Genomic DNA, 26,247 nt, shown 5'->3' with positions numbered 1-26,247 from the left:
ACCAAGACCTAAAGAGGTTGTAGTGCCACTGATTTATTTTTATTATTTTAAATTATGAATAATAACCTATTATAAAGACTTATGAATTTAGATTACGTCCTGATTCTTAACAAATAGAACCTTAGTAATACAAAAGCACCAAATCCTGAAAGCACTATCCATGACATTTGTTTTCCGGCCTCCCCACCTGCAGCCTCATGGTTGGGCTTGGCACCGCCAGCCACTGTAGTGCGCTGACTTTCCGCGCAGCTTGACGCGTGATGTGCTAGTGCCAGTGAAGTGACTGTGTGTGCACTATGGGCTCTATGCGATACTTCAGCGCAGGCGCGCTGTTTACAATTGTCTTATTAACAGGTAATATATTTATTGTTTTAAAACAGATTTAAATTACATTTTCTTCGTGAATAAGTAATTTTTTTTTCAATAAAATAAATGAAAATTTGGATTGTTAATTTAGATTTTTTAGATGGTCAATATTTTATTGCAAACTATTTTAAGTGATTTTGTAATACATTCAACGATGCAACGTAATAAAAGTCGTAAAAATATGCTTTCACGTAATTTTGTATTTAAAGTTAAAATAATATCGCGCCTTTTATCCTTAATTATTATAATATTTTTGTGTATTTATTTTAACAAAAAAATAATATATTACAACCTCCGTGCATGCGTCATATTTAATCAAAAATTTTACGAATGTAAATTGCAAGTTAAATGTCGACGCCTAAGTTTACTTCAAAATAGTTTTACACACAAGGTACAGATTTTTTTCCTATATTTAAAAAGCTGTAGACATTGACACGAATCAAAGTTATTTTTACCGCGCTTAACAGACTTACATTACAATCTATAAACCTAAAAAATAACTATATGTTGTGATCAGCAATATAAATCTAAAAATATAGAAGAAAAATCAGGAATTCTTCTTCTAATTTTCGTAGTTTTTTTAATAACATTCTTTGGTAGCACAGTGGTGAAAAAAACACGAAACCTACCACCAATTGATTTTAAAATTTAACGCATTAAAATATAATATATTTATATAATTTTTGTCGCTAGGACAGTATGCCCTTTGGTGGTAAGATTTGACAATAAAAGTTTGCTGTTTTCATTCTGTTATTTATGTGTTTATCAATCGTTTAAAGACATTATACAAACGTAACCAGCGAAAGTATTTAATGTAGCACGTTGAAAGTGAAATGATCAATAAGTTTATGGTGAGAATTTATAAATATGGTACAGTTATAATTTATAGTAAATTATTATTACAAGCTTCTATTCCATAGACTTGAGATTTTTTTATAGGGTGAATGTTCACTGACGGGAGTCTTTACGGGTTTGTTTTTAAGTGTGGCTCGAAGAGTGATTTGACGGATTTTCTTTTAGCAATTGTATGTGCAAATACAACTTCATTAAATACATTCTTGTATAATATCAAAGATTAAAGATACTAGCGTTTGTTACCATGGAAACGTGCTCATAAAAAATATAATAAATGGTAACAAAAATAACATTTACGTGTAAGATATAGAGTTGAGATTTAACAAGGTCTAAATAAAATACGGCCATACTTAGCTTAGTCTGAGGGAAACATCTTCGAGTAGTTTAATAAAAAGTTCATAAACACAGGTGTTAATTAGTCGTTGTTCAGTGATCCCATAAATTCCATACTTTCATTATGTATCGTACAATGTCAGTATGGGAAAAATTGCGAGCAAAAACTCTATTCTCATGCAATTCATTGGCCAAAGTATTTGGAAACATACGTTAATTGTGCTTTTGCAAGCGGCCAGTAATTGTAATCGGTGTTGCGTAAGAACCGCGCCAATACGACTGAGTAAACGCTAGAATAACTAATCGAATCTTACTTTTAGCTTAACATTTTTTTTGTTTCGGGCTTAGTTTATATAAAGAAGATATTTTCTAAATATATTAACTCCCATGATCTTGAAGATGAATAAATACTTAAATTGAATGTTTTTTGTTTTTTTCTAAGCCTCTAAGATATTTTAATACTTACTTAGATACTTAGTCAAAATTAAATTGCTGTCATATCTTAGCTACACAAGGCATTGTACGGAAGCGTTTCTTAGATTGAATTGCTATTTTAAAACAAAAATGCCTAGATATACTTACTAGTGTTTCTTAGTAAAAAAACACACGACATACTTACACGTGCTTATATGTACATACAGATTAAATATTTTTAACATTTAATCAAATAATGATAATATGCAAAACGAAATGAATCATCATCAACAGTTTAAATGTTTTCGGGTCAATTTTGACATAATATACAAATACTAAAGTTCAATCACTTGTGATTTATGCAGAATACTCCACCTTACAAATTTAAAATGATAATATAAATAAAAATCTCCCTAACATTATTAAATATTACAATACTGAATATACTTGATAAACAATTTCAAATACCACATTCAATTTGTCTCGGAACCATAGTATGTTCATAGCATACATTATGTTCTGTTTCATTTCACACTTTATTTATTTATTACAGCTTACCACGTCATACATAGTACTAAGGGTCTGTATCACAATGTCCGGATAAGTTCCAAATAAACTATTTATTACTTATTGGTAGGACAAACAGTATTTTTGCGTTTCACAACTGTCAGCGCTATTCGTCATGAAACGCGAAGTTTCTTATTTGAAACTTTTATCTTTCGAATAATTTATGTGTTTCATAGCTATTTGATACTTAATGCATACATTGTGAAACAGGTCCTAAATCAACGGTATACGTTACGAACACTTTTATCTAAAATGCATGACAATTGGTAAACACATAAAAAGAAAAGAATATATACAAGGTAAAATAAAACTAGCAGAATTTGTTTTTAAACAAAAAAAAAATACCAGCAAAAAAGCTGGTAACGCACTCGCGAGCTCGCGAGGCATTGAGGGTGTCCATGGGCGGAAGTATCACTTAGCATCAGGTGAGCATCATGCCCGTTGGCCCCCTGTTTTTTTAAAAAAAGCTGATTAGGTTCGAGATAAGTACATTGCTTTCTTTAAGCTTTTTTCTTTGTTTTTATTCGGGAATCGAACCTTGGACCTACAAATACAAGTGGTTCAGGGTAATAACTGTGACATGCCGATGTCAATTTAATACAATATTACGCAGTCAAGTCTTAATTAGACTTTTTAGCAAATCAAGTAGTTAGTATGTAATAAGCTAAACCACGAAATATCAATTAGAAGTTGTGATAATTAAGCCCGTTTTAATTACACAGTATTTTTTAATCATAGAGTATACTTCACTGATACAGTCTGTGGTCCGCTCTATTTGATACTGTTACGGAAAATTACAACAAAAGCCTTAACAATGTGTTAACTGTTACTTCATAGTTGGACTATTTGTAAGGCTGTATTGTTATGCAAATAGACGACTGTGAATTGAGATCGTGCGGACTGCGTGTGGCTTCTCACTTTCTATAGTATTCCTAAAATGTTGCAAATATTGCTCCGGAAGTCCAGTTGGTGATGCGATGTACTCCAAAAAAAAGAAAACGGACTTGCGATACGTCCCGTAGTATCTTCAGACGATTCTTAAAACAAATGACAAATGGCGTCGATTTTATTATCATATATTTGATAATGTACGATTTGTAGAAATCGTCATCTTAAGCGTTTCATTCTAATACATAGAGTGATATAGGTAAATATAAAAAAAGTACAATTTTTAGATAGATTATTTTCAACTTAAATGCATAATAAAGCAACGACCGTAACAAAAATAGTTTTACTACTAGAAACTATACTTTAAAAGCTATTCACTCCACAAAGTTAGACTCCACATATTTATAAAATTCCAAAATAGAACTTCTTTGTTTTATTGTAAACATTGACGTGAAAATAGGTTTTAAACAAAAAGAAGTTAGCCTCCAAACCTTATTGATTTGTTTAAAATTATTGTCACATGAATGATTTTCTGAGGCAGAATGTGTCTATTGTTTTTCTAGAGGTCACGTGGTTAAGGCCATGAGAATAATGATAAATAAATAATGATAATTTAATGATATTGTAATATTGATAAAATTGCTGAATTGAGGAATGATTAATGCGTTTAGAATTATATTAATACGAGAGAATTTACTAACGTAGGAGTCGTTCTTTTCATAATAATTTACTTTTTATTGTAATTTACATTATATTAAGTTAAATTAAGTTCGGGATAAGAGGACATAAATTGTACTAGAACTACCACATAATAAATTTATTAAGTGTGATTATATGATTGTTTTTTTGTAATGTATATAATATAATATAAAGTATATAGCTATGTCTGTATGTTTATGGATAACAAATAGATACAATACAATCCTTGATATACGCCCTCAATTTTTAGTTCTTAATAGAGTCAGACCTCAGACATTCTTCATATAAGCACGTATTGCATTATACATAGTTGGGATTCGTGTATTTGTATGATATCAATTCCGTGGTTAAAGCGGTTTTAACAATGCTTAATTTGACGTATTAGAAAAATGTCGGCCAAGGCTCGCCTTTCGCAAGTCTATTATAGATTCTGTCCGCGTCCACTCTGCTAGGTCTAAGAACATTAGCTTGACGAAACTAAACTTTATGAATGCGTTAAAATTTATTAATTCGTTTCAATGAGATCTTTATGTAAGTTGAAGTTATTTTTGCACAACGACTGTCAAATACACTTTGTAGATCGTTTAACGATCACGGAATATCATATATTTTTTCTTGGATAGTTAAAGGCATAATAATAACAAACACAAGAAAATATAATCCAACTATTGGTGTTTAAGTGCTTATGTATGTATGTGTGTGTGACTTTTTACCTTACAGTTGTATGCTATTTATTTTTACAAAGTATTTTATTAAAAACGTCAATATGAAAAACTTGTATTCGACATTTATTAAATTACTAGCTGATCCACCAAACGTTGTTTTGCCATGCATCTTATTTGTAGGAAACATTTTTTAGTTCAATAAAAATAACTAAAAATTAGGGTTTGATTGTAGAGGGTTGAAAATTAGGATTTCTATGTTTTTTTTATGTTATATCATAAAAAAAACTAAAAAAAATTGTCTAAAAATAAATAATAAAAAAAATATTTTTTTTTAGTAGCTGACTCTCAGACTTACAAAATATTAATATAAAATTTCATAAGAATCGGTCAAGCCGTTTTACGGATGAGTTTGGGATAAACATTATAACACGAGAATTGTATTTATAGATTTTGATGAAAACATCTGATCATTCAAAGAATTCGATTAAACCTTGACTTAATGGCCTCAGGTCAAATGAATGAATAACAATTATAAGCTTTTGAATTTATTTCGGTCATTATTAACATTTTATTTGTTTGTCAACGAAGGCTCTATCATGTTAATATCGAGCCAGATCATTTTTGACACCACGGGAAGAAGGTTAAAAAATATACATCTTTTGATTAAATGTATTCACGCCCTAAGCAGTTTAACAAATAGAAAAAGGAAAATAATGACTTCGGTTTGATAGTAGTAATAGTAGTAAGATAAGATATAATCTAGTGGTGCTACAACCCTAAATGGTAGGTGATCAGCCGAGTATGCGAGTGTGTTAGATGCACACATAGACAGAAAGTCCATTAGCCAGACATCGAACCTACGACCTCAGGGGTCGAGGGATCGGGAAACCACTAGGCCAATACAGTATGACTTTCTTGCTTACTTATTTGTAGCAAAACTTCAAGGTTGTCACAGTCAAGACAATTTGTAAAAAAAACTTGCATACCTATGAATAATAAATTTTATGGCTTAAATATATATGTTATATAAGTTTACACAATTAGATATTAACGTCAAACAACAAGGTTAAATGTGGGCGTTATTATTATTATATTGGAAGCAATTTTCAACATAATTGAGAAAGGATTTGTTAATATTATAGAGGATTATGGTTTATATGAGGAAGGTTGTGACATATTGCAAAATTTGGGTTAAAAATGCTTCCGCAAGCGATCCAAGGACGACGGTGAATTTCGTTTAGGATTTTCCTTGTGGCATCTTTTATCCGACTTGTCTTATTTTGACTTTCTTTAGAATACAATATTCGTAATATTCTAGTCTTAGTTATTTATAATGTTTTTGAGTTTGTAATACACCTTACCTTTAATTTTAAAAACGATAGTTGATCAATAATATCGAGTACAGTCTTTACATTTAAAAACAAAAGATAAATGGATTTTTTAATGATAGTTTTGAGTACAAATCATATGTAATGTCATAATTCTTAAAAGGCCGGCAATGCACTTGCGAGCCCTCTGGCATTGAGAGTGTCCATGGGCGGCGGTATCACTTAACATCAGGTGAGCCTCCTGCCCGTTTGCCCCCTGTTCTATAAAAACAAAAAAAAACTCTCGAAAAAGAATGTTTCTACTGGCCTATAATATACAGAAGAACCCATAAAAATGAATGTTACGCCGGGCAAAATCTTACAAAAATGTTTCATAAAAAAAATCTTATTACTTTCCGCAACAACTTAAGTAACATCTATTTAGTTCAAACTTAATTATGCAAACCCAAAGCCTAAAATTGCACAATAATTAAATAACAATTTACAAAATCTTTGAATCAGAACGAAACGGACCCGTTGCGCTAATAATTATCGTTTAACTTACGCAACACGGATTACGGAATGGATTTTTTCATTGTTTTAAGTCACTTTCACGGTCATGAATAGTTGCACTTTCTTTCATTGTTTATAACTGGCCATTAGTCGGTCGATGACGTAACTCACTTTAATCTGTTTAATCATAGACAATTCTGATTTTAAGGACCTATCATTATATCATTTTGAAAGATCGATACACGACTTAAAAAAAAAAGACGAAAAGCTTCGCTCGATAGAAAAAAAATCCAAACATAACTTGAAATCATTTTATGACGAAAATTTATATAGAATATGATTTTGAAATTTACACGATATATATACGCAAGCCAAGTAATCCATTTCGGATCTCAGATATATTTCCAAAAATAAAATTACATTAATTTAATGTTAATAGCTAATTGTTATTAAGGGCCGGCGCGCATCAGTGCTCTAGCTCTCCATTGCGCACCACAGTCCACCCTGAGACGCTGACACAGCAATGAGTGCTGAGATAGGGCCTTAAAGCTAATTGTATCTGTGGTTTACGTGTGTAACTATAAATTGTCTAATGAGTAATTAAAGTTTTCAAATGAATGTAATAATTTGTATTTAAATTTTTATAAAGAAATTTAAATGAATGAAAATTATAGGAATATGTCTATTAAGCCTCCTAAGTCTTTTATAATTATAGCTTTGAGTACTAAAGAATTTAAACTGCTTAGCACGAACTTCATACACGTCAGCTGAAATATATACTAGGAAGATACACAGTTATAAAAAAAATTGATGCTAGCAGTTTTTTACAAGACATTCTTTGCCTTTATAATTTCACATTAGACCATAAGATGCATGTGAGAGTATTCTTCATAGTTTCACTGCTCATCTGAATTATTTTGACAGTACAATGAAAGCGTGTAAAATTTTAAGTCGGCGGTAATTTTGGTTGTGTCGTGAAAATATCGTATGCATATTCCTTCAACAATGATCATGAGCACTCGCGAGCCCTCTGGCATTGAGAGTGTCCATGGGCGGCGGTATCAATTAACATCAGGTGAGCCTCTTGCCCGTTTGCCCCCTGTTCTATAAAAAAAACAAACCGTACTATATTTAAAATTAATTTAAAACGGATCTAAGTCACAAACTCTTCTATTTTTTTTTACTTGCTCGGAGTAACACAAGTAAACTTTCAATTTCGCAAACAGGTTAGCATTTCCCTTTTAAATAATACTTTTATTACTCGATATAAAACATTGCTAATACTTCCAGTATAAGTGAAAACTGCGCGCACACGCGTAAACGTGTAATTAGTTTACATGTGTGCGTTAGCTCTCATTTATGCATGTAGCTGAACTGATTGTTCGAGCGCTTCCTCTAAATACCATTTCACTTGGCGACTTCATACTTGTATCCCTTCGGGTATGACTGTTTAGAAAAACACCTTTTATAAGACAATAAGGGTTTACCAAAAGAATTACAAAAACTTCCGACTAGAGTCTTTAAAAATCGACTTGGTACTTGTAAAAAAATGTATTATTCAATAAATGATTATTTGCGTTAGGCACTGTAGTTGATATAATTTTAATAATATATGATGTGATATGTGCGATACAAGCAATATAAAAATTGACCAATTCATAAGACAAATAATGTCATATGTAAAATTCATTTAGGGACAATTTGCGCGCCATTGTGTGGCAGATTATGAGAACTAATGATTGTACCACTTTACACATTTTTGTACCATATTCTTGCAATAAATTATTATAGTGACTACAGTATACGCTAAAAATGTATTAGATTTTGACATATGGGAGATTTTTGAGCTTAGTATCTGAGTATTAAAGTATTATCTGAGTTACAGATAATACGAATTAATATATTTCATAAAAAAATATACACACTGATAAAGTTAATGTATTACGAGGGTGTCTGCCAAGTTTACTATAAACATCATCGAGTATAAGTGCTGATTGAACACACTTTAACAAATCCTGATAATAATAAACATGGGTTGTATAATAAGTAAATAGTAGTAACAATTTTAATTAATGTACGATATTATTTCGAAGGAACTCGGCCTATCAAACAGGTAAAAGGCCGACAGCGCGATTGCGAGCGTTCTGGCAGTGCGAGTGTCCATGGGTGGGAGGTATCACTTAACGAGCCTCTTGCCCGTTTGCCTCTTATTCAGTAAAAACAATCAAACCCTTTAGAAATGCTGATGTTGCTTTTACCACAGAATGTCTTTTAATAAAACTTAGATTTCTATGTATGTTCGGATTTCTATACCGGCATCTATTAATCAAATGTAGGAAATGTAAAAAATTCAACCGAGTTAACTTATAATTATTTCAATTTTTAATTCATAACTTTATTGAATATTCAGAACCATGAGTCGAACATTCAAAACTTTCTTTTACATAACTTAGGAAATTGGTGAAATTATTACGTTACCATCATATTTAAATTAATTCGTTGACAAATTTAAGTTTCAAATTAATTTTATAAAAATTAATTACATTTATGTCTTCATTAAAATTAGTTAAGTTGACGCATCGTTTAAATTTTGATTACGCTAAAATAAAATTTTACTTCGTGCATATGCGTAAATTTAAAAATATTTAATATCCTACAAAAAGTGTCTTGGATGCAAGCGATGGATTAATTATCTTAAACATATTTCATAAAATTATTGCACATCTCAAAAATCATAAGTCACCGTCATATACGGTACAAATTACATAATATTATGTTCGAATGCGAAAGTCCATTTCTCCAATACATACGAAATGTTGGCGCGATTTCTACCTGACTTTGCATGTATGTGAAGATTTGATTGTATACTTTTTGCAGCATCATTTGAATTTGGAATTAAATCTTATTTATTTGTATAATAGTCCGGTAATAACAATAGACAAATGATTATATTGAAAAAAAAAATCAAAAATCATTTGAATTTCGAATGTTACAGAACCTGCTTTAATATTCAAAAAAAGACACGTACAATAACCAACAAAGTGTTCCTGTACATATTCCATCGTATATTGGGATAGACAAATGTTCTATATTATACGTTCATTGAAAAAAAATCTATGTAAACCAGTTTTATCGTATCAATATTTATGTACGTTTTCCACTATTAAAATAAATACAGTTATGTCCGGTTTTTTGTTGATGTTTGGAATTCGTGACACATCTTATTTGCATTATATACAAGATTCTAAAGTGACACAAAAAGATAATATTTAAAGAAACGTGCTCAATGCATTATAAACGAATAGTAGAAAAAGACTAATGTCAAATAAACGTCATTTAGACGTTTATAAATATACTTATGTTAAAAGGTGGACTGTATTTACGGGTAAAAATCACGAAACATAAATAAAGGTTATTTAGGCACCGAAAGCACACTGCAAGTAATGGTTCTTAAAACATTTATATTTTTTAAATTTGGTAATGATAATAATACCTGGGTAACAATGAAAATGTTTAAAACTGGCCAGTTAGAAACATTGCTAATAAAAACTTTTTTTAATTTCAATTTTAGAACTCTTTGTTAACCTATTCGCGTACCTTATTTTTACCTTTAACCTTATAAGCGTATTCAAATCAAATCAAATCGTTTATTTGCCAGAATAGTCTTACAATTAGTTACATAAATTACAAAAATCCGCCACATATGAATAGGCATGCAAATGTCATCTTATATTTTATTTATTGAGATATTTGATATATTTTGATATTGCATTCATTTGTCATTTGTTTTTGTGAATTGGCGGCAAATCTATAACTCTCATTACACCTAGAAATTAACCTAACGCGAGAGAATTGTCGGTCAATGTTTTATAATGACTTTCGTTGTGAGCTTACTCAACAACAAAGCTATGATAGGCTGCGAGCTATGATAAGCATTTCTTAATGATAATCCCCCATCTCGTGCCACAATTTACAATTGGTTTAACGAGTGTGGAATAACTAATGTGGACGTAGCAATCTCATCCTTTAACAGCGACTACTGAAGATAACATCAACGGTTCCATCGAAGACGATGTGTAGAGAGGAATGGAGATTACTTTGAAAAATAATAAGTATTGGCAAATTTCTTTATTCGTTCACTATATAAATATATATACAATATACATATTTTAAAATAGCCATACATTGGTCACAGACTAGGCTCAACATAGTGCAGTTATGGTGCTCCACTTCCTATCATTTGAGTCTCGAAACGGCCTTTTCGTATTGGTCCTTAACCCACTTATGCTTTTTCAAGTATCGGATATGTCTTTATTCTGGTTATGACTCGTGCATACGATTATCAGTAGCCTTATTTAAAAACATTGAAAAATATTTATTAATAATAAATAATTCACGCGCGGATCCACTTGCGCTAATTATGTTCAATAAATGGACTATGAGTTGTTCGAACCAGTTCCCACTTGTACAAAGCTTTGTAATATGAGCTAAAAAATAAATCTTAGAGAACTGGGAATTAATTTTACAATCCTATATATCTATTATCTTAATGTTACAGATTAATGACCGTGACAATAATAAAAAAATGTTTAACATTGTAATTAAAATTTACATACTATATGTTTTTAGTGTTGTAAGATAGAAAAACACAAAGTTTATAATCCTGGCCTTAGAATGAGACAAAACATAAAACAACGGGACAACTTTAATATATTGATTGCAATAATAAAGCATCACATATTCTTTCTATCTGCTCTTTTATATATATATGTTTTTGTATTAGGTAAATAAATGAATATTCGTTTATAAATGGAATACGCCAACCTTTTCAAAAATATTAAAGAACTTTTTTCGAATAATCGAAAGAATTTGCTTTTCAATTCTAATTCAATTTTAGCAAATTGTATATAGTCAAACGAGTTTCAACAATATAAACTGCATAATTTATCGCAATCTGAAAACGAATGGGTTAACATAAATATGGTTTGCAATTGAAAGCGAGCCATGCCTGTCGGGTGGAATTATATTAAATCTTAGGCTTTGATATATAGCCTTAGATTTAATATATCATTCCCACAAATCATACTATTTGCGCGTATAATAATTAGTAGTATCTTTAGCTCATGCTCGTTAGTAAATTTCACAATTGTCAATTGTCAAATGAAAAACTAATTTACAATTGTATAATTAAACGTGGGCTAATATCTGACACCTAATTGTAGTAGTAAGAACGGAAAAAACTGGTCTTATTACTTGTAATATAAATATTACATAATACACTAAACTTAGAAGCATGTACTGTCCGAATTATTTACATATTTGACTTATATCTTTGATTTATTACACTATTATGTGCATAACAATTGTTCACAGTCGTATTTAACTACGTTATATAATTACTTTTGTTTTGTTTCAGGTAACAGAACAATGCCTACTAAGGAAGGCTGTGTTGAGGATACACCGCATTCCCACGTCAAAAACCTTCAATTCAATGTACATAAATGAGTTTATTTTGAAACAGTTGGCACATTTTCTCAAGCGAAAGGTTAATGCTTTAATTCATGTTTAGATTGATGTTGGGTACCATCGTTACGAAAGGTACTGTGTTTACCTACATAGCAAAATTACTCACTGACCCGTGTGACTAAATCTTAAAGAATATTAATCTATAGTTTATTTCTTAATCTAAATTAGTTCCAAAAAGGTTGTTTCCCTAGAACTCGACAGGGAAAAGGACTCACTCATTGGAGGTTTATAGTCTGTGCAGTATACTGACAATTGTCTTTTCAATTTGTCACAAGTTAAAATATAAAACGACTGAAAGAATATGAACCGGCGCGTTTATTTGTGATTAGATAAACGGATGGCATATAATAGGTTTCTGTTGATAAATTACAATCAAACGAGCTCGTTTTGTCTAAAACTACCCCTCGTAGAATTGTTATTATTATTCTTAAAACAACAGATAAGGCGAAGGCTTCTATGTTTGAAATCTTTCAAATTGTAATTAAAAAATTTTGACAAACAGTTTACAAAATCGCAAGATAGATAACAGTTTCTATTATTAATTTAGTTTTGAGGCGATATTTCGTACCAAGATTTTTTTTAATTCAATATACGAACATTTGTAACAATTAATATCTGGGTGATTGGACAGGCATAGTCTGTTTACGTAAAACTAAGATTCACTCTTATCTTAGTTATCTTATAATAAAAATTTAAACGGCTGGACAGATTTAATGAAATTTTTGTGTGTTCAAGTGGAGTCGACATTAAAAGTTTTTTTTTTGTATGGAAGACACGTGTGTACAGGACAACGTCTGTCAAATCCGCTTTTTATAGATATATATATAAAAACCTTAGATACTTAAAAACAACGAAATCAGATAAATTACTTTGTGATAACTGCGACGCGTTGAGAATTGTTAAATTAATCATATTAATCGCAGTAATTTTATGGACACGAGATACTTCAGTATGAGATCACTACCAATTTAGATTTTCTATTAGTTTACGTTTTAAAATTTTCTAGAAAAGGATTTATTGCTTTGTGAAGATATTTTATTGCTTTCTAACTGTACTGAATGTCAATGACCATTGTTACTTTGAATGTAATATATTATTTTTGTGGAAATTTTTAAGCCCGATAATCGAAAGAGAATTTTATTATTGCAAACATGAATGATATTTAATTAAAATTGAAATTTAGTCATTCATTTTTACATTTACTGCCAGTTCTCAAATCTAGATACGGAAGCCAAAATTTAAGTGAAATTTTACAAAATGTTTGTGAGCAACTGCAACGATTACACCATGTTACACATAACATCTGAAGTAATTATTGCTAATAAATTATATTAAAAATAGCAGACTCGGCCAAGCGTTGCTGTGGCTAAGGTTTTTGTTATATTACATAGTAGTAAAATAATCAAGGGAAACCGTAGGAGAACTTATGTGAAACGTTGGTACCACGACACGGACCTAAACTAAACTACCTTTAACTCAGCGCCATCTGTTAGAATTGTATCAAATAATAAACAAATGTTAATGTTATCGTAATTTTAGTAAGGATGCCTATTTTTTTTGAAAATGAAATATAGCCTATGTCACTCAGGAATGATGTAGCTTTCCAACAGTGAAAGAATTTTTCAAATCTGCCAAGTAGTTTCGGAGCCTATTCAATTCATACAAACAAACAAACAAACAAAAAATCAAACCTTTCCTCTTTATAATATTAGTATAGATTTAAAAACGAATATGTCCTATGTAGGCATGGTGAAATAGGAGCAGGTACTTACATTCTCGTGGGCACAACACGCAAATACATAGTCGAAATAACTAACATCACCTCATACATGAATTCAAGTCCGACCAGTCACCACAAGTCCCTTCGCCATATTTAAGGGAGAGACCCGATGCATGGACGGATATTAACCCTCGATTTCAAATCAATTATATTTCTATTGAAATATATGCTATAGTAGGTAAAATATTCAAACACCACACATTATTATAAATTTAAAACATGCCCCAACTTTTTGCTTGTGTTTGCTAAGCTGTGATTATTAATTCATCGCAACTTGAGCAACACATGTCACATTTAATAGGTCATATAAAGACAAATGATGCGGTGGTATTAAAACAAAAGGGTACACTATTATGATCTATTTTGGAGCAACACCCACATAACATGAGAGCCTTGATATGTAGAACAATACATACTACTAAATATACAAGATGTGAAGTATGTTCTCATTGGGGCATTGATGAAATAATAATTACATAAACGGTAATCGTAGATGGCATCTGCAGGTTATTCAAAATGTGGGGACGTGTACACACAGAGGATAAAAGTAATATCCGTTATAGCAGACTCTTTTAAATCGCCAATATAACTATCTTATATATAAAATTCTCGTATCGCGGTGTTTGTGGTTGAACTCCTCCGAAACGGCTTTCGCGATTCTCATGAAATTTTGTGAGCATATTGGGTAGATCTGAGAATCGGACAACATCTATTTTTCATCCCCCTAAATGTTCAGGGTAATCCACCCCTAAAATTTTATGATACAGCATTAGTAAATACATATAAACCTGAATTTTCAACCCTTTACAATCAACTCCTATTTTTTATTTCATTATTAAAAACTTATGTTGTGAAGACTGAGGTTTATACAGAGAAAAATTCACAGAACAACCTAAAAAGATTTCATTCCGGAAAACTTAACAGTCTCTGTCTGGGATAGCATAGCAAAATGTTCCATGATGTACTAAACAGGTAGGCTCAGTAAAATCTCATTAAGGAGAAGCGAAGTTCGCGGGGGCAGCTAGTGTTTTAATATTAATATATTAATAATAATAATTTATCGCTATATAATCCAAATAAGACTATGTCTTTGCGTCCGTGACCTTTGCACTCAAACAGTGGACAATTCACTACTGCTAATTATAATTACAACAGAAATTCCTATAGTCTGTGGTTATTCTATTAACATCTCTCTTAGTTGTGTGTTAAGTCAATTTAAAGTACCCGCTAAGTTAAAGTCATTGAGGTCAAATTTGTTTACATGTATTGCGACCTTTACATAATAGTTCATAGGATTGACGTAGTCGTAATAATATGAAAACAAAACGTAAACAGTTTCTTGTACATTTAATTTTTTAACTCAGTGGCTCTGGGGTCGCAGGTTTGCTTCCCGAATATGCACTGTCTTCGATTTTGAACTTTCTGCGCATTTAACACTCGCTGGTAGGAAGGAAAATTCGTGAGGAAATGCCCAAAAGTTGATGGATATATCTGCCATAGAACTTGCCAGTTAGAAATTATCACAGACCAGATACAGAAATCTGACGCTCAGATCTAAAAGGTTGTAGCGTCATAGGTAATATAACCTCTCTTTTCATTACATCGTAAACATACTATGACAGAAAGAGATGACAATAGTCAAACACTAAGTCGAATTAGTACGATTCAAACCTAAAACACCGACTTAATTTTCTGTAATTACTATTTCGAAACTGTATCAAATTTGTACTGCATGATAGAATTTAAAATACAAACGGAATGTGATAATTGGCTAATAATCTTTATATGGTGTGTCCTCTTCATTCTAATTTAGAAGTAGACTGACCATCTTTACGCATATAAGGCTAATGTGACCGGCTGATGCGCCTTCGTGTCTGCGCAAACGCATTAAAATTCTTGGTTTTTAAGGTTATTTTTGGACTAATTAGAACATACCATATCACGAAATGGATAAAATTTAAACGTTTTTTTAAGAATTAATATGACGATACAATGCAAACCTTTTCATCAGTCAAAATTATATAACAATTATTTATTATATATTTATTTTCACTTCGTTACTTTAAACAAACATATAAAAACAGGTACCATAAGTTAGGCAATGGGCGATTTTTTCCATGCAAACCTAGTATGGAAAAATAAAATAAACCAAACTAATAAAACAGAGTTACATGCAACACTACAAACACGTATCAAAACTAAACTGTAAACTATTTAAAATGTGACTCTCAATTTCCTTTTATTAAAATATGTTTAGTACATTTTTTATTCTTCTAAGACATCTCGAACGGTTAGCAAAGTTTGTGTTCTTTTACATAGTACATAGCAAGCAAGCTAAATTATGTATAACGCATTGCTAAAAACTATTTAGGATATATTCTTAATGAATATATTTATTTTCAACAGACAAATAAACAGTTTTTATATTCTTAAAAATAAATCTTAAATATAAAATTCTCGTGTCGTGGTGTTTCTGGTTAAACTCCTCCGAAACGGCTTTCCCGATTCTCATGAAATTTTGTGTGCGTATTGGGTATGTCTGAGAATCGGACAACATCTATTTTTCATCCCCCCAAATGTTAAGGGTAATCCACCCCTAATTTTTTTTAAATTTTTTTTTATCAACTGTATCAACAGCATTAAAATACATACAACCCTAAATTTTCAACCCTCTACGATCAGCACCTATTTTTTATTAAAAATGATATACATGGCAAAACGACGTTTGCCGGGTCAGCTAGTAATACTATATATCTAGTTACTTAAAAACATGTACTTTACTATTATAGTTATATATAAATATAATAATGTACCATGTCTGCGGTGGTTCCTTAGATTCAGGGGCCAAGGTTAATTCGAAGATGGTGCTAAGTGTTAGAAACCGTGACATCATCGTTTGCACAATCTTGCATGTTAACGAGACGACAAAATTCTACGATTTCATGTTACCTATGTTAACGGTTAACGTAATTGGTAAATATTTAAAATAAAGCTCACTATTCTTAATTACCTTTTATAAAAGCTATTTTTAAAATATAAGAAATATTGAATATGAATTTTTTTTTAGTAACTAACCGCGGATTTTAAGGAAATACCTCTCAAAAACGATGCGGATATTATCCATCTAGCTAAATGTTCAATTCAAACTATCTGAGGTTAACTTCTAGTGACAAACAAAACTTTTATTGTCTTCATTTGTTTTTGTTTTTTTTCTTTAATTTATTTTAGAATTAACGATATTTATACCGAGGTCATACCTCACAGATTAAGAAAAATATATATTGAGCATTTTAAAAATGATTTTAGATACTTTATTTTTTTAAATAAGGTAGAATATATCAAAGATACGCTATATATTGTATAGTTATTCTATGTATTGTGATAGTTGAAGCAATTTCTTCTGTTTAATAGTAAAAAAATGTAATACCATCCTTTCATTAGTAAGGTAAAAACCGTGAAACGAAGTTCCTGACACGCGTAACGTTTCAATGCAATTCTCATGATAATCTTCTGCATTGTGCGCCTTCCTCTTATTATACCAAAAACGGTCTGTTTCCTGTTTTTTCTGACAGCTTTGCAAGTTTAGTTACAACCTACAAAAACTCTAATCACTAGAGTAGTAGTAGTATTTGGAACGCTGCATTGCCACAAAAATATAACTAGAATATTCCCGAAGTAGGAACCTGCGAGATGAGAAGCTTTTAAAAATGGATGAACGAAATTTTTACACTTCCCTGCTGCCTAACTTCTCGGCCACAGTTCTGCGTGATCGCCTGATAAGCTCAAAAAAATAAAAATAAAATATTTATGAAGTTGTCAGCTGCAGTCTAACAATTACCTCTTGGTTTACACTTTTTCTTTTCTTATTTATTTATCTGGTTATAATTACGTAATTATTAAAACTAGTTCGCATTTTAAATATTTCATATAGTGTTTGGGAGATGTATTTTATGTTATAGAATAAATCGCCTAGCTATTTCTCAATGAGCCATATAAATTGTTTGCATAATGCATTGAATTGCTTAGATCGTAAATTATACAAGTCAATTTCCTCACATACTTTTATGATAGTCGCGTCGGTAGTAACAATATTTATTATTTTAAACTATTGTAATGCCTAAACTATCAGGTTAATCTAACACTAATACCTCATAGCGACGTGAGAAAGCTGGCATGTCTTAGACCTAAAAAATTAGACATCTGTTAAGCGGATAATGCTTGTATGATCTCTAGCTAAACACATGCAAAGAGGCATTGATATGCACTAGATTGTCATTTTATTTATTATTATATAGACAAAAGATTTTAAAAATCCATTCTGTTCATTTTTTTGTTTTATAATCAACCTACAAACGTTATTCCCCTTACATAAATGAAGTCTAATACTGCCTAGAGACACTCAGCAATCAACTTTGGCGATGTGCATTAGTACAAATTAGCTGAAAAGTATTAATATAAATTTAGATAGCACTTTCATACAGACCTGGAGTTTGTGTAATATTTCCATGTATTTTTCCGTTGTTTCATGACTCATTAGAGAATTATATATAATTTATTAATTGCAGGATTTGCTTTGAAGTTCAATGTCGTTTAATTAAATCAATTAAATAGATAGTCATATCTCACAGGTGTACGATATTTACGGAAACGCTTTCGCGTGCGGATCACATTTTTTTCTAATCACGCAATATAAGTGAATGTACTCGTAAGGTTGTACAAACAGATTATGATAGTAATAGTTTATAAGTTTATATATATTATACGATAGGAAAATACCAATAGTAAAACTTTTCAAATTTGCTTAGCACTAAAAGAATCTATCGAAATTTTTTATTTATAATATATTACTAGGATAACTTAAAATATAATTATAAACTAAATCAGTAGGTAAATTAAAAAAATATAATAGTAATATTATTTTTGTTTATTTTAAATATATATTTATCAATATTATTTATTATTATTTGAAGGTTAAGAATAATGTGAATACTGTTCTGTGTATGGATATAAATATATACTTATAATTAGATTTAAAGTTATAATAACATCAACACTTTATTTGACTTTGACTTAAAAACGATATCTACTGCTAGCAATTTCATTTGATAATTTCCCTCCTTAATAAAGGTTTTAAATTTAAATTTTTAAGAAAAAAATATTCTTCATTATAATGTTTCTCAAACTTTTGCATTAACGTGATAATGCAAAATATCCAATGTAATGACAACCCTATTTCACGAATGATAAAAGTTGCTTTCCCAATCATTTCATTAAATTGAAAATTATTATATTCACTGATTAAATGTAAAAATCAGTTTTATTTGTTACATTTTAAAGTACGTATAATTTCATTAATTATCTTTGACCGTCAAAGTAATTTAATTTTACATCAGTAATACGATTATTATAATTGATATTATGTTACATATACTTTACGTTTAAGATTTAAATATACTTATACTGCCCTATGCCATAAATCAGATAACTAGTCAGGCAAAAATTCCGCAATGGAATCGCGACATTTTTATGCTCATAATTAGTTAATCATTAGCGATAATTAAATCGACTTTTGAGTATGCAAGAACCTCTGCAATTTAATTAGCCAGTAGCGATACCACCCGTTGCTTTGGCGGTAGATTTTTAATCTGGTATTTTATTTCTGGTATTATATCTTGATGTTTTATTAGGCTTACAATAACACGAAGGAATATATGACTTAATTTCTTTTTGTCATTCTAATTTTGTTTTGGTTTTGTATAATAATGATATTTTAAGAGGTTCGTTGGTTAAATCTATAGGAGTTTCTACTAAGGTTTTGAAACAGAACATACGTTGGACATTATCTAAGTACTATCCACTGAAGTATTTCTGAACTAATTCCACTCATGGAAATAAGAAAATAGCATATCAATTCCAAAAAGTCCAGAAATGCGTGCACATAGCACGTATGGGCAGAGGTATCGCTTAACATCAGATGAGCCACCTACTATCCAGCCGTTTCTAAAAAAAAGTTATTATTTGTATGTATAGCAATAAAGATTCTTATTATCTTAATAGGCGCGTGGGTGATCAGGCTTATGTGCATCTCATCCAATTACATCTAATTGTATAATATTAGCATAGCTTCCTCTATACATAGATAATTTGAGATAAGCGCGTGCAATGTATTATTTTTGAAATTTTAACAGAATTTTCAATAGGATATTTACATGTCTAAAGTGTGTCAAAACTAAGAAATGTCAAGTAACCAAAAGGTTAAATCCTTATACATATTATAATTACATAAAAGTCGCCTGGAGGCTTGCAGCGGTATTTCATAACTGGGTCTAAGGTTAAGCAACATAAGGCAGTGTTAGTTTATGGATGTGCCTTGTTACCATGGCTACGATAGTTTTTTACATGTGTACCCTAATGGTGTATCACAGGACAGTTCGGTTTTTGACAAAACTAATATTGTATAGGCTTAGAAATGTGTTTCTTTATAAGTACAAGAAAGACGATTGTGAACCCCATGCGTCAGTGAAGCGTTTGACGGGAATGTATAATAATTATATCTGTTACGTTCAAATTAGAAAATCGATACTTCAAATGATGTAAACCTTTCAAGTTAATTATATACACACAAACTGCAATAGCGATTGCATTAAGCTTTTCAAATAACTTAGGTATTCGATATTATGCAAATGAGTGAATATATTATACACTATGATACCTGTTTTAAACGTTGAAGTGAATTTTACTTAATTGCTAATTCTTTATAGCTCTGAAACGCATACTACTTAGTATGCCTGTTGGATTATTATTTCGCCAAGAATCGAACATATACGCCATGTAAAAATCACGAACGAGCTTAGTGACAAGATAAAACTCCTTTTACGATTGGTTTGTTACTCGTAAAACAATTATTAATTTAAGTTTTTTTTAATTAAATGATGACTGTATGATAATTTTCCTTAATGCGTCTTAAATATTAATAATCCGTAATAAATAATATAAATAAGTGACTTTATTAGGACAAGGTTATCAACCTAAAGGATTGTTATTTTACCATTCAATTAGATTGTGATACAGAAGGTTTTTATGAGTGGTTGTAAATTCTTGAGAAACCCAAAACATCATGTCCGGCGAATAATATTATTTTTATAAATAAATTTGACAGGGAAGAAAAATTATTACAGATTGAGGAGCCCCCACATATCCCAAATACGGTTAAAGAAGTCTAGGCCTTATTATATGTATTCTTATAATTTCTCGAATTCGAGACCTTGCCAATAAATACTTATACACGAAATGAAAATATTATTTTTTCGACTTAAACTATACAACAATACTGTTATTGACTCAGTCAAATCTTGATAAATACGTAGACGGATCTTCATTAAAGGCTTGACATTGATTAATTTAAAATAAATAAAACTTTATGTTACCTGAGTATTTTGCACGATGATATCATAATCATCCGTTTCCAAGAATATAGGTAAATCTAATTATTATGTTTTTATAGCAATACGTTTAATACATCGAATGAAGTTCGTTTTAAAATATTTTATAAGTAACAAGACTTTAAAGAACGAAATCTAAAATAATTTAAGCCGAAAACCAGTTCGAGAAATGAAATTAATGAACTGTCATCGAAAGTGATTCCATACTTTCGTTTTCATGTGTACTCTTTATATGAACTTCAAGGCTGTGAATATGTGGGTTGGACTTTTTGTATATAACAGAAAGGAAGTCGGTTTTTCAGTCTGTGGTCTATATTATCTTGTCTGTGGTATCTTATTTAAATTTATTAGTACTAAAGATACGTTTTTATTAAATTGTAGCATAAATATTATTTACCCTGTAACAAACGTTTTGAATTCTTGTATCTTTTGCAATTAAGATAATTAAGTGATGAACAACACAGCCTTCTAGAAATTACATTTTAAAACATTATGTAAATTGCATTTTTATCTACCATATACATACATTTTGGTTCGATGTCCTGCAGATAGGTTATTTACCCGCTAATAAAATTATAATAAGGTCAATGTTCGGAGTGAAGTTTTTAATATATAAAAAAGTGTTTTGACACGAAACATTTAATACTCAATACATATAAGAAGTGTCAGACAACATTGTTGATTAATAGAGTGATAAGAATCTGCGAGCATAGAATAAACTAAAATGCGCACATCTCATGATAAACTTTCTATGCGAGAACAACAAAAACATTTTAATACCATACGTACGCATATTTTGTTGGCTGAAATATAATAATGCATTGTTTACTTACTTCACATCCGCTCGCGTAATAACCGGTTGATTAATTACCTAATTAATAACTTTTCCCGCCAAGAGACCATTGTTCCGCCATCTTGGATTGCAGTTGTCATAGTGAAAACAGATTATGTAAAACTGTGTGATCTTGCTTGTAGCAATTTCGGTAATTTTATAAATGAACTGGTTTTTTATCGCCTACGTTAGATAAGAAATAAGATAAAGCCCACATAATACATGATTATTGTAGGGATTTACATATAAGTATATGGGAAAAATGTTTGAGATTATGAAAGTTATACGTAATTCTTTCTATCATGTTTTGTAGATTATATTACTTCTTGTGCGTATTTATTAATACGCTGCAGGTCAGTGATATATTTTAAATATTGACTTCGATAATCTATGTATTCTAAGGCTACATGAGGTCCTGTCATTCGGAGAAAAAAGCATTAGTTAAACAAGCAATAGTTACATTAATGTTCTGTACACACATAGCGTTATGATTTAAAGTACTTACGGAATTATATATTTTGTGAGGATAGTACAAAAAAATCTAAGGTTACCATCAATATTTCATTTTCAAAATAGGAACAAGTAATCGAACAATATTGGCTAAGATGTCAAATTACGACGAGACTAACCGTGACTCCAAATCAATTTATTACCGCTAATACATCTACATAATTGACTAAATGTTGGTAGTGAAATAGCTCTTAAATCTGCCACTATTCAGTAGGAATTAGCATATATTAATTCGCCAATGCCACTGCCAATAATCCCATACGTATCTGTCATGTCGTACATCTTGAGAGAAACCTTTGAACTGCTTTTCGAAATACTGAATACGTTAATAAACATATATTCAGCTTTGATCGTTGTTTCAATTAAGTAATTAATATATATATATGGTATTAATTTGTAGATAGAACCAATTTAATGATAGCTTTTATTTTTTGTCTTCATATTAAAAAGAGGCTACTAATTCCTTAAAGACAGGCAACGCACTCGCGAGCCCTCTGGCATTGAGAATGCGTATGGGCGGTATCACTTTACATCAGATGAGATCTGCCCGTTTGCCCCTGTTCTATAAAAAAAGATATCCACGAACCACATTGACAGCCAGTTGCTAATTAACTGTTTGTTTATTATTTTTTAAATGCAAGTTATATGTTATACGTAGTAATAACACTGTATTTATTTAATATTGAAGTATTCGATTTAAAGTACAAATTAAAATGTCCGTATTTGGTATGTGGGCCTAAGAATTTTATCCGTCGTAAAGGGTGTGTCATATAGTAGTGTATTAACATCGGAGTTACCAATACGACTTATGTTCGACACTTAATGTCTCCGACGACTACACAGTCGGGGAAATGTCTAGAAAATATTAAAAAAAAGGGTCGTGTCGGGTTTCTTATATTCTCTATTTTTCTTCGAATATAAAAAGTAGTAGTATAAGATTTGTGTTTAGACATGGTTTCAAGCTTTCGGTCGTGTAATAATTGTGTAATAAATTTGATATGAACTGATTCTGTCAAATTGTGTCTGTTTGAGAGGCTGTTTATTGGGAGGAATATTTGACTTATAACCTTGTTTATGTAGTACATTACATTGTCATTGATTGATATCTAATATTGATACGATCTTTGATTGCCTAATTTTGTGGAGAATAAAGGATTTTTACCATAGCAGGCGATGTTAGTTTCATTACCCTGTGGCGTTCGTCATCGGTTTAATAAGTATAATGAAAATTTAATATCTTTGCATGTAAAAGGAGGTCTGCCTCCTGGATGTCTCTGGATCTATCTTTATAAAAATACACGTCAAAGTTATAATAATTATTTCTTTCATTCGGCTTGATGGCTGGAAATCTTCCAGGGTCCGTTTCACCAGGCATTTTCTTTTGCGTACTAGCGAACTGTGGAATCTACTACCGGCGGGGATCTTCCCTGAGAGTTACAACTTCTAAAAATTCAATGTTCGAGCGTACTCCTACCTTAAAAGCCGGCGACGCACCCACTAGAATGGGTGTCTATGGACTGCGACGACTGTCTTTTTGGGCGTCCCGCAGGCTCGTTTGCCCCCCTATTATATAAAATAATAATAATAATAATTTCTTTATTGTAAAATATCTAACAATTTAAAACATTGCTATATGTCACTTATAATTAAGTATCTAGGGCACGATTCCTTTGAACGGCGTTTATTAGATCATGGTAAGAGTTGTCTTAGTCTTAGTACAACTTTCTACATTGTCTTCCGCTTATTATATAGTTTACTGGGTTTTAGAGCTCTATTAGATAATATTTCCTTATGCGTAATGGCTATTATTGTGTAAAGTAATTATCAATAGCGTTTATCAATTTTATAGATTACTTTCCTAAATATCTAAAATGATACAAAGATAATATTAGAAAGCCAACCCACAAGTAGTATTTTTTAACAAAAAGTTTTTAAGAAGCTTTCACGAGTTTTTTTCATTTCAAAAGTAATTGTTATTTAACTTTAAGGCCTCATAGGTTGTGCGTGTGACTGAAATAAAAACAAATTAAAAAGCTCCTTTCTACTAGAAAGTTACATAGTAAATTGATAGTCTATGTTATTTGTTAAATAAACTAAACTATGAAAATTTGCTTTGTTCTTTGACATCTACAACTTCGGGGCATATCAATTTTGGCATGCCTCATATTGTTTCTAAATAATCAATGCCGGAAACTAAGCCATACTCTATTTAAGTTAGTAACCTAATTCTCTTAATATACAAATTATAACAGTGGTCTTTACAATAATGACATATATAGGACGGAAGGCGCTAAACGAATAACAACATCAGACGTACAAATAAAATCCAATAAAATATTAAGCAATAAATGTTAATTATTTCACTCGTTAGAAAACTAATAACATTAATTCAAATTGTCACCTTGTCCGTTCAAATAATTGTACCAATAAATCAATTGAACTGGATCAAAACGAATAATTAAACTATTAATTGACCGAGATTGCGTTATCCGGGCCGAATTATCGCACTGTAAATACTGGTACTATTTTATATAATAGTTGTAGGTCAGTAAAGCGATTGTTACTTCATCGCTTCAATAATCGAGAGGAAATAATCGATTAGGCCGTGAAGCAGGTCCTCTGTGATGCTTCCATTTAGCTGGGTAAGATTTTCAATAGGAAAACGTGAGTTCAGGTAGGAAATGTGTAACGACGAATGACTGGCTGATCGGCCTACAAATGAAACAGATGCATATCTTAATATATATATTTCTTGTGTGCGTGTGTATGTGACTGAACTCCTCCTAAACGACTGGACCGATTTAGACGAAATTTTTTGTGTGTGTTCAAGGGGATCTGGGAATGGTTTAGATTCACAATTTTGTCCGCTGGACAATGTTTTTTTAATTAATTTTCAATTTATTAGTTGTTGTTGATTTTGGAATGTTTTACATTGGATCCGACAGACGGCGCTACCATCGCAGTGTCAAATTTTAAATAATATTCGAATTTTAATTTTAGTCTGTCCCGAAATTTAAAAAAAGTTTTGTTATTATTGTGTTATATCGTGTGTGACCATGTGCTGGATCGTTAGATATTGTCATAACATTTGAATAATAATTTTCATCAAAATGGCTTATTAAAAATTGAAATTTTGAAATTAAAGACGTGTAGACGTGACGTGTAGAAGTAGGACAACGTCTGTCGGATCCGCTAGGTTTTTTATATGTTTTTATGTGTTCCATTAGTGACAGAACTTGATATGATATGTTTAAACTGAATTTGCTTTAGCAGCTTCAACATGCATGTTTTCGCTACTTATTCTTGTTAAGGTGTAATTTTCAAGTGAGAATGAAATAATTTACAATAGTAATACAATTATTGTGATACTGACTGGTTTAGTTGATACAATATGAATCAATAATTTAGCTTTAACGTATATTTTAAAAGAAAATAATTATGATATAACACAGACAATAATATATTAAACAAAAAGCAAGCAACACAACACCAAGGCTTTGTCTTTAAATATGTAATTGAACCAAATTATTAAGCTTTTTACTGATGTAAG

The 26,247-nt window shown here is 30.7% G+C and overlaps 1 protein-coding gene across 5 annotated transcripts in view; it reads left to right on the top strand.

Annotated features, from left to right (window-relative positions):
* The first annotated feature begins 213 nt into the window (after positions 1-213).
* LOC110993132 (mucin-4) overlaps positions 214-26,247 on the top strand; it is an 81,998-nt gene continuing 55,964 nt past the window's right edge. For 3 of the 5 annotated variants that reach the window (XM_022259263.2, XM_045632602.1, XM_022259261.2), the window contains exon 1: positions 215-354. In XM_022259263.2, the coding sequence (XP_022114955.2) occupies positions 297-354 (58 nt within the window). In that variant the 5' untranslated portion in view covers positions 215-296. Of the gene's footprint in view, positions 355-26,247 lie in introns of all 5 variants that reach the window. The other 2 variants (XM_022259262.2, XM_022259265.2) reach the window with 2 other exon arrangements.

Source organism: Pieris rapae, chromosome 20 (genome assembly GCF_905147795.1).
Source record: "Pieris rapae chromosome 20, ilPieRapa1.1, whole genome shotgun sequence".
Taxonomy (NCBI): Eukaryota; Metazoa; Arthropoda; class Insecta; order Lepidoptera; family Pieridae; genus Pieris; species Pieris rapae.
This window is presented reverse-complemented; position numbering and strand designations above follow the sequence as displayed.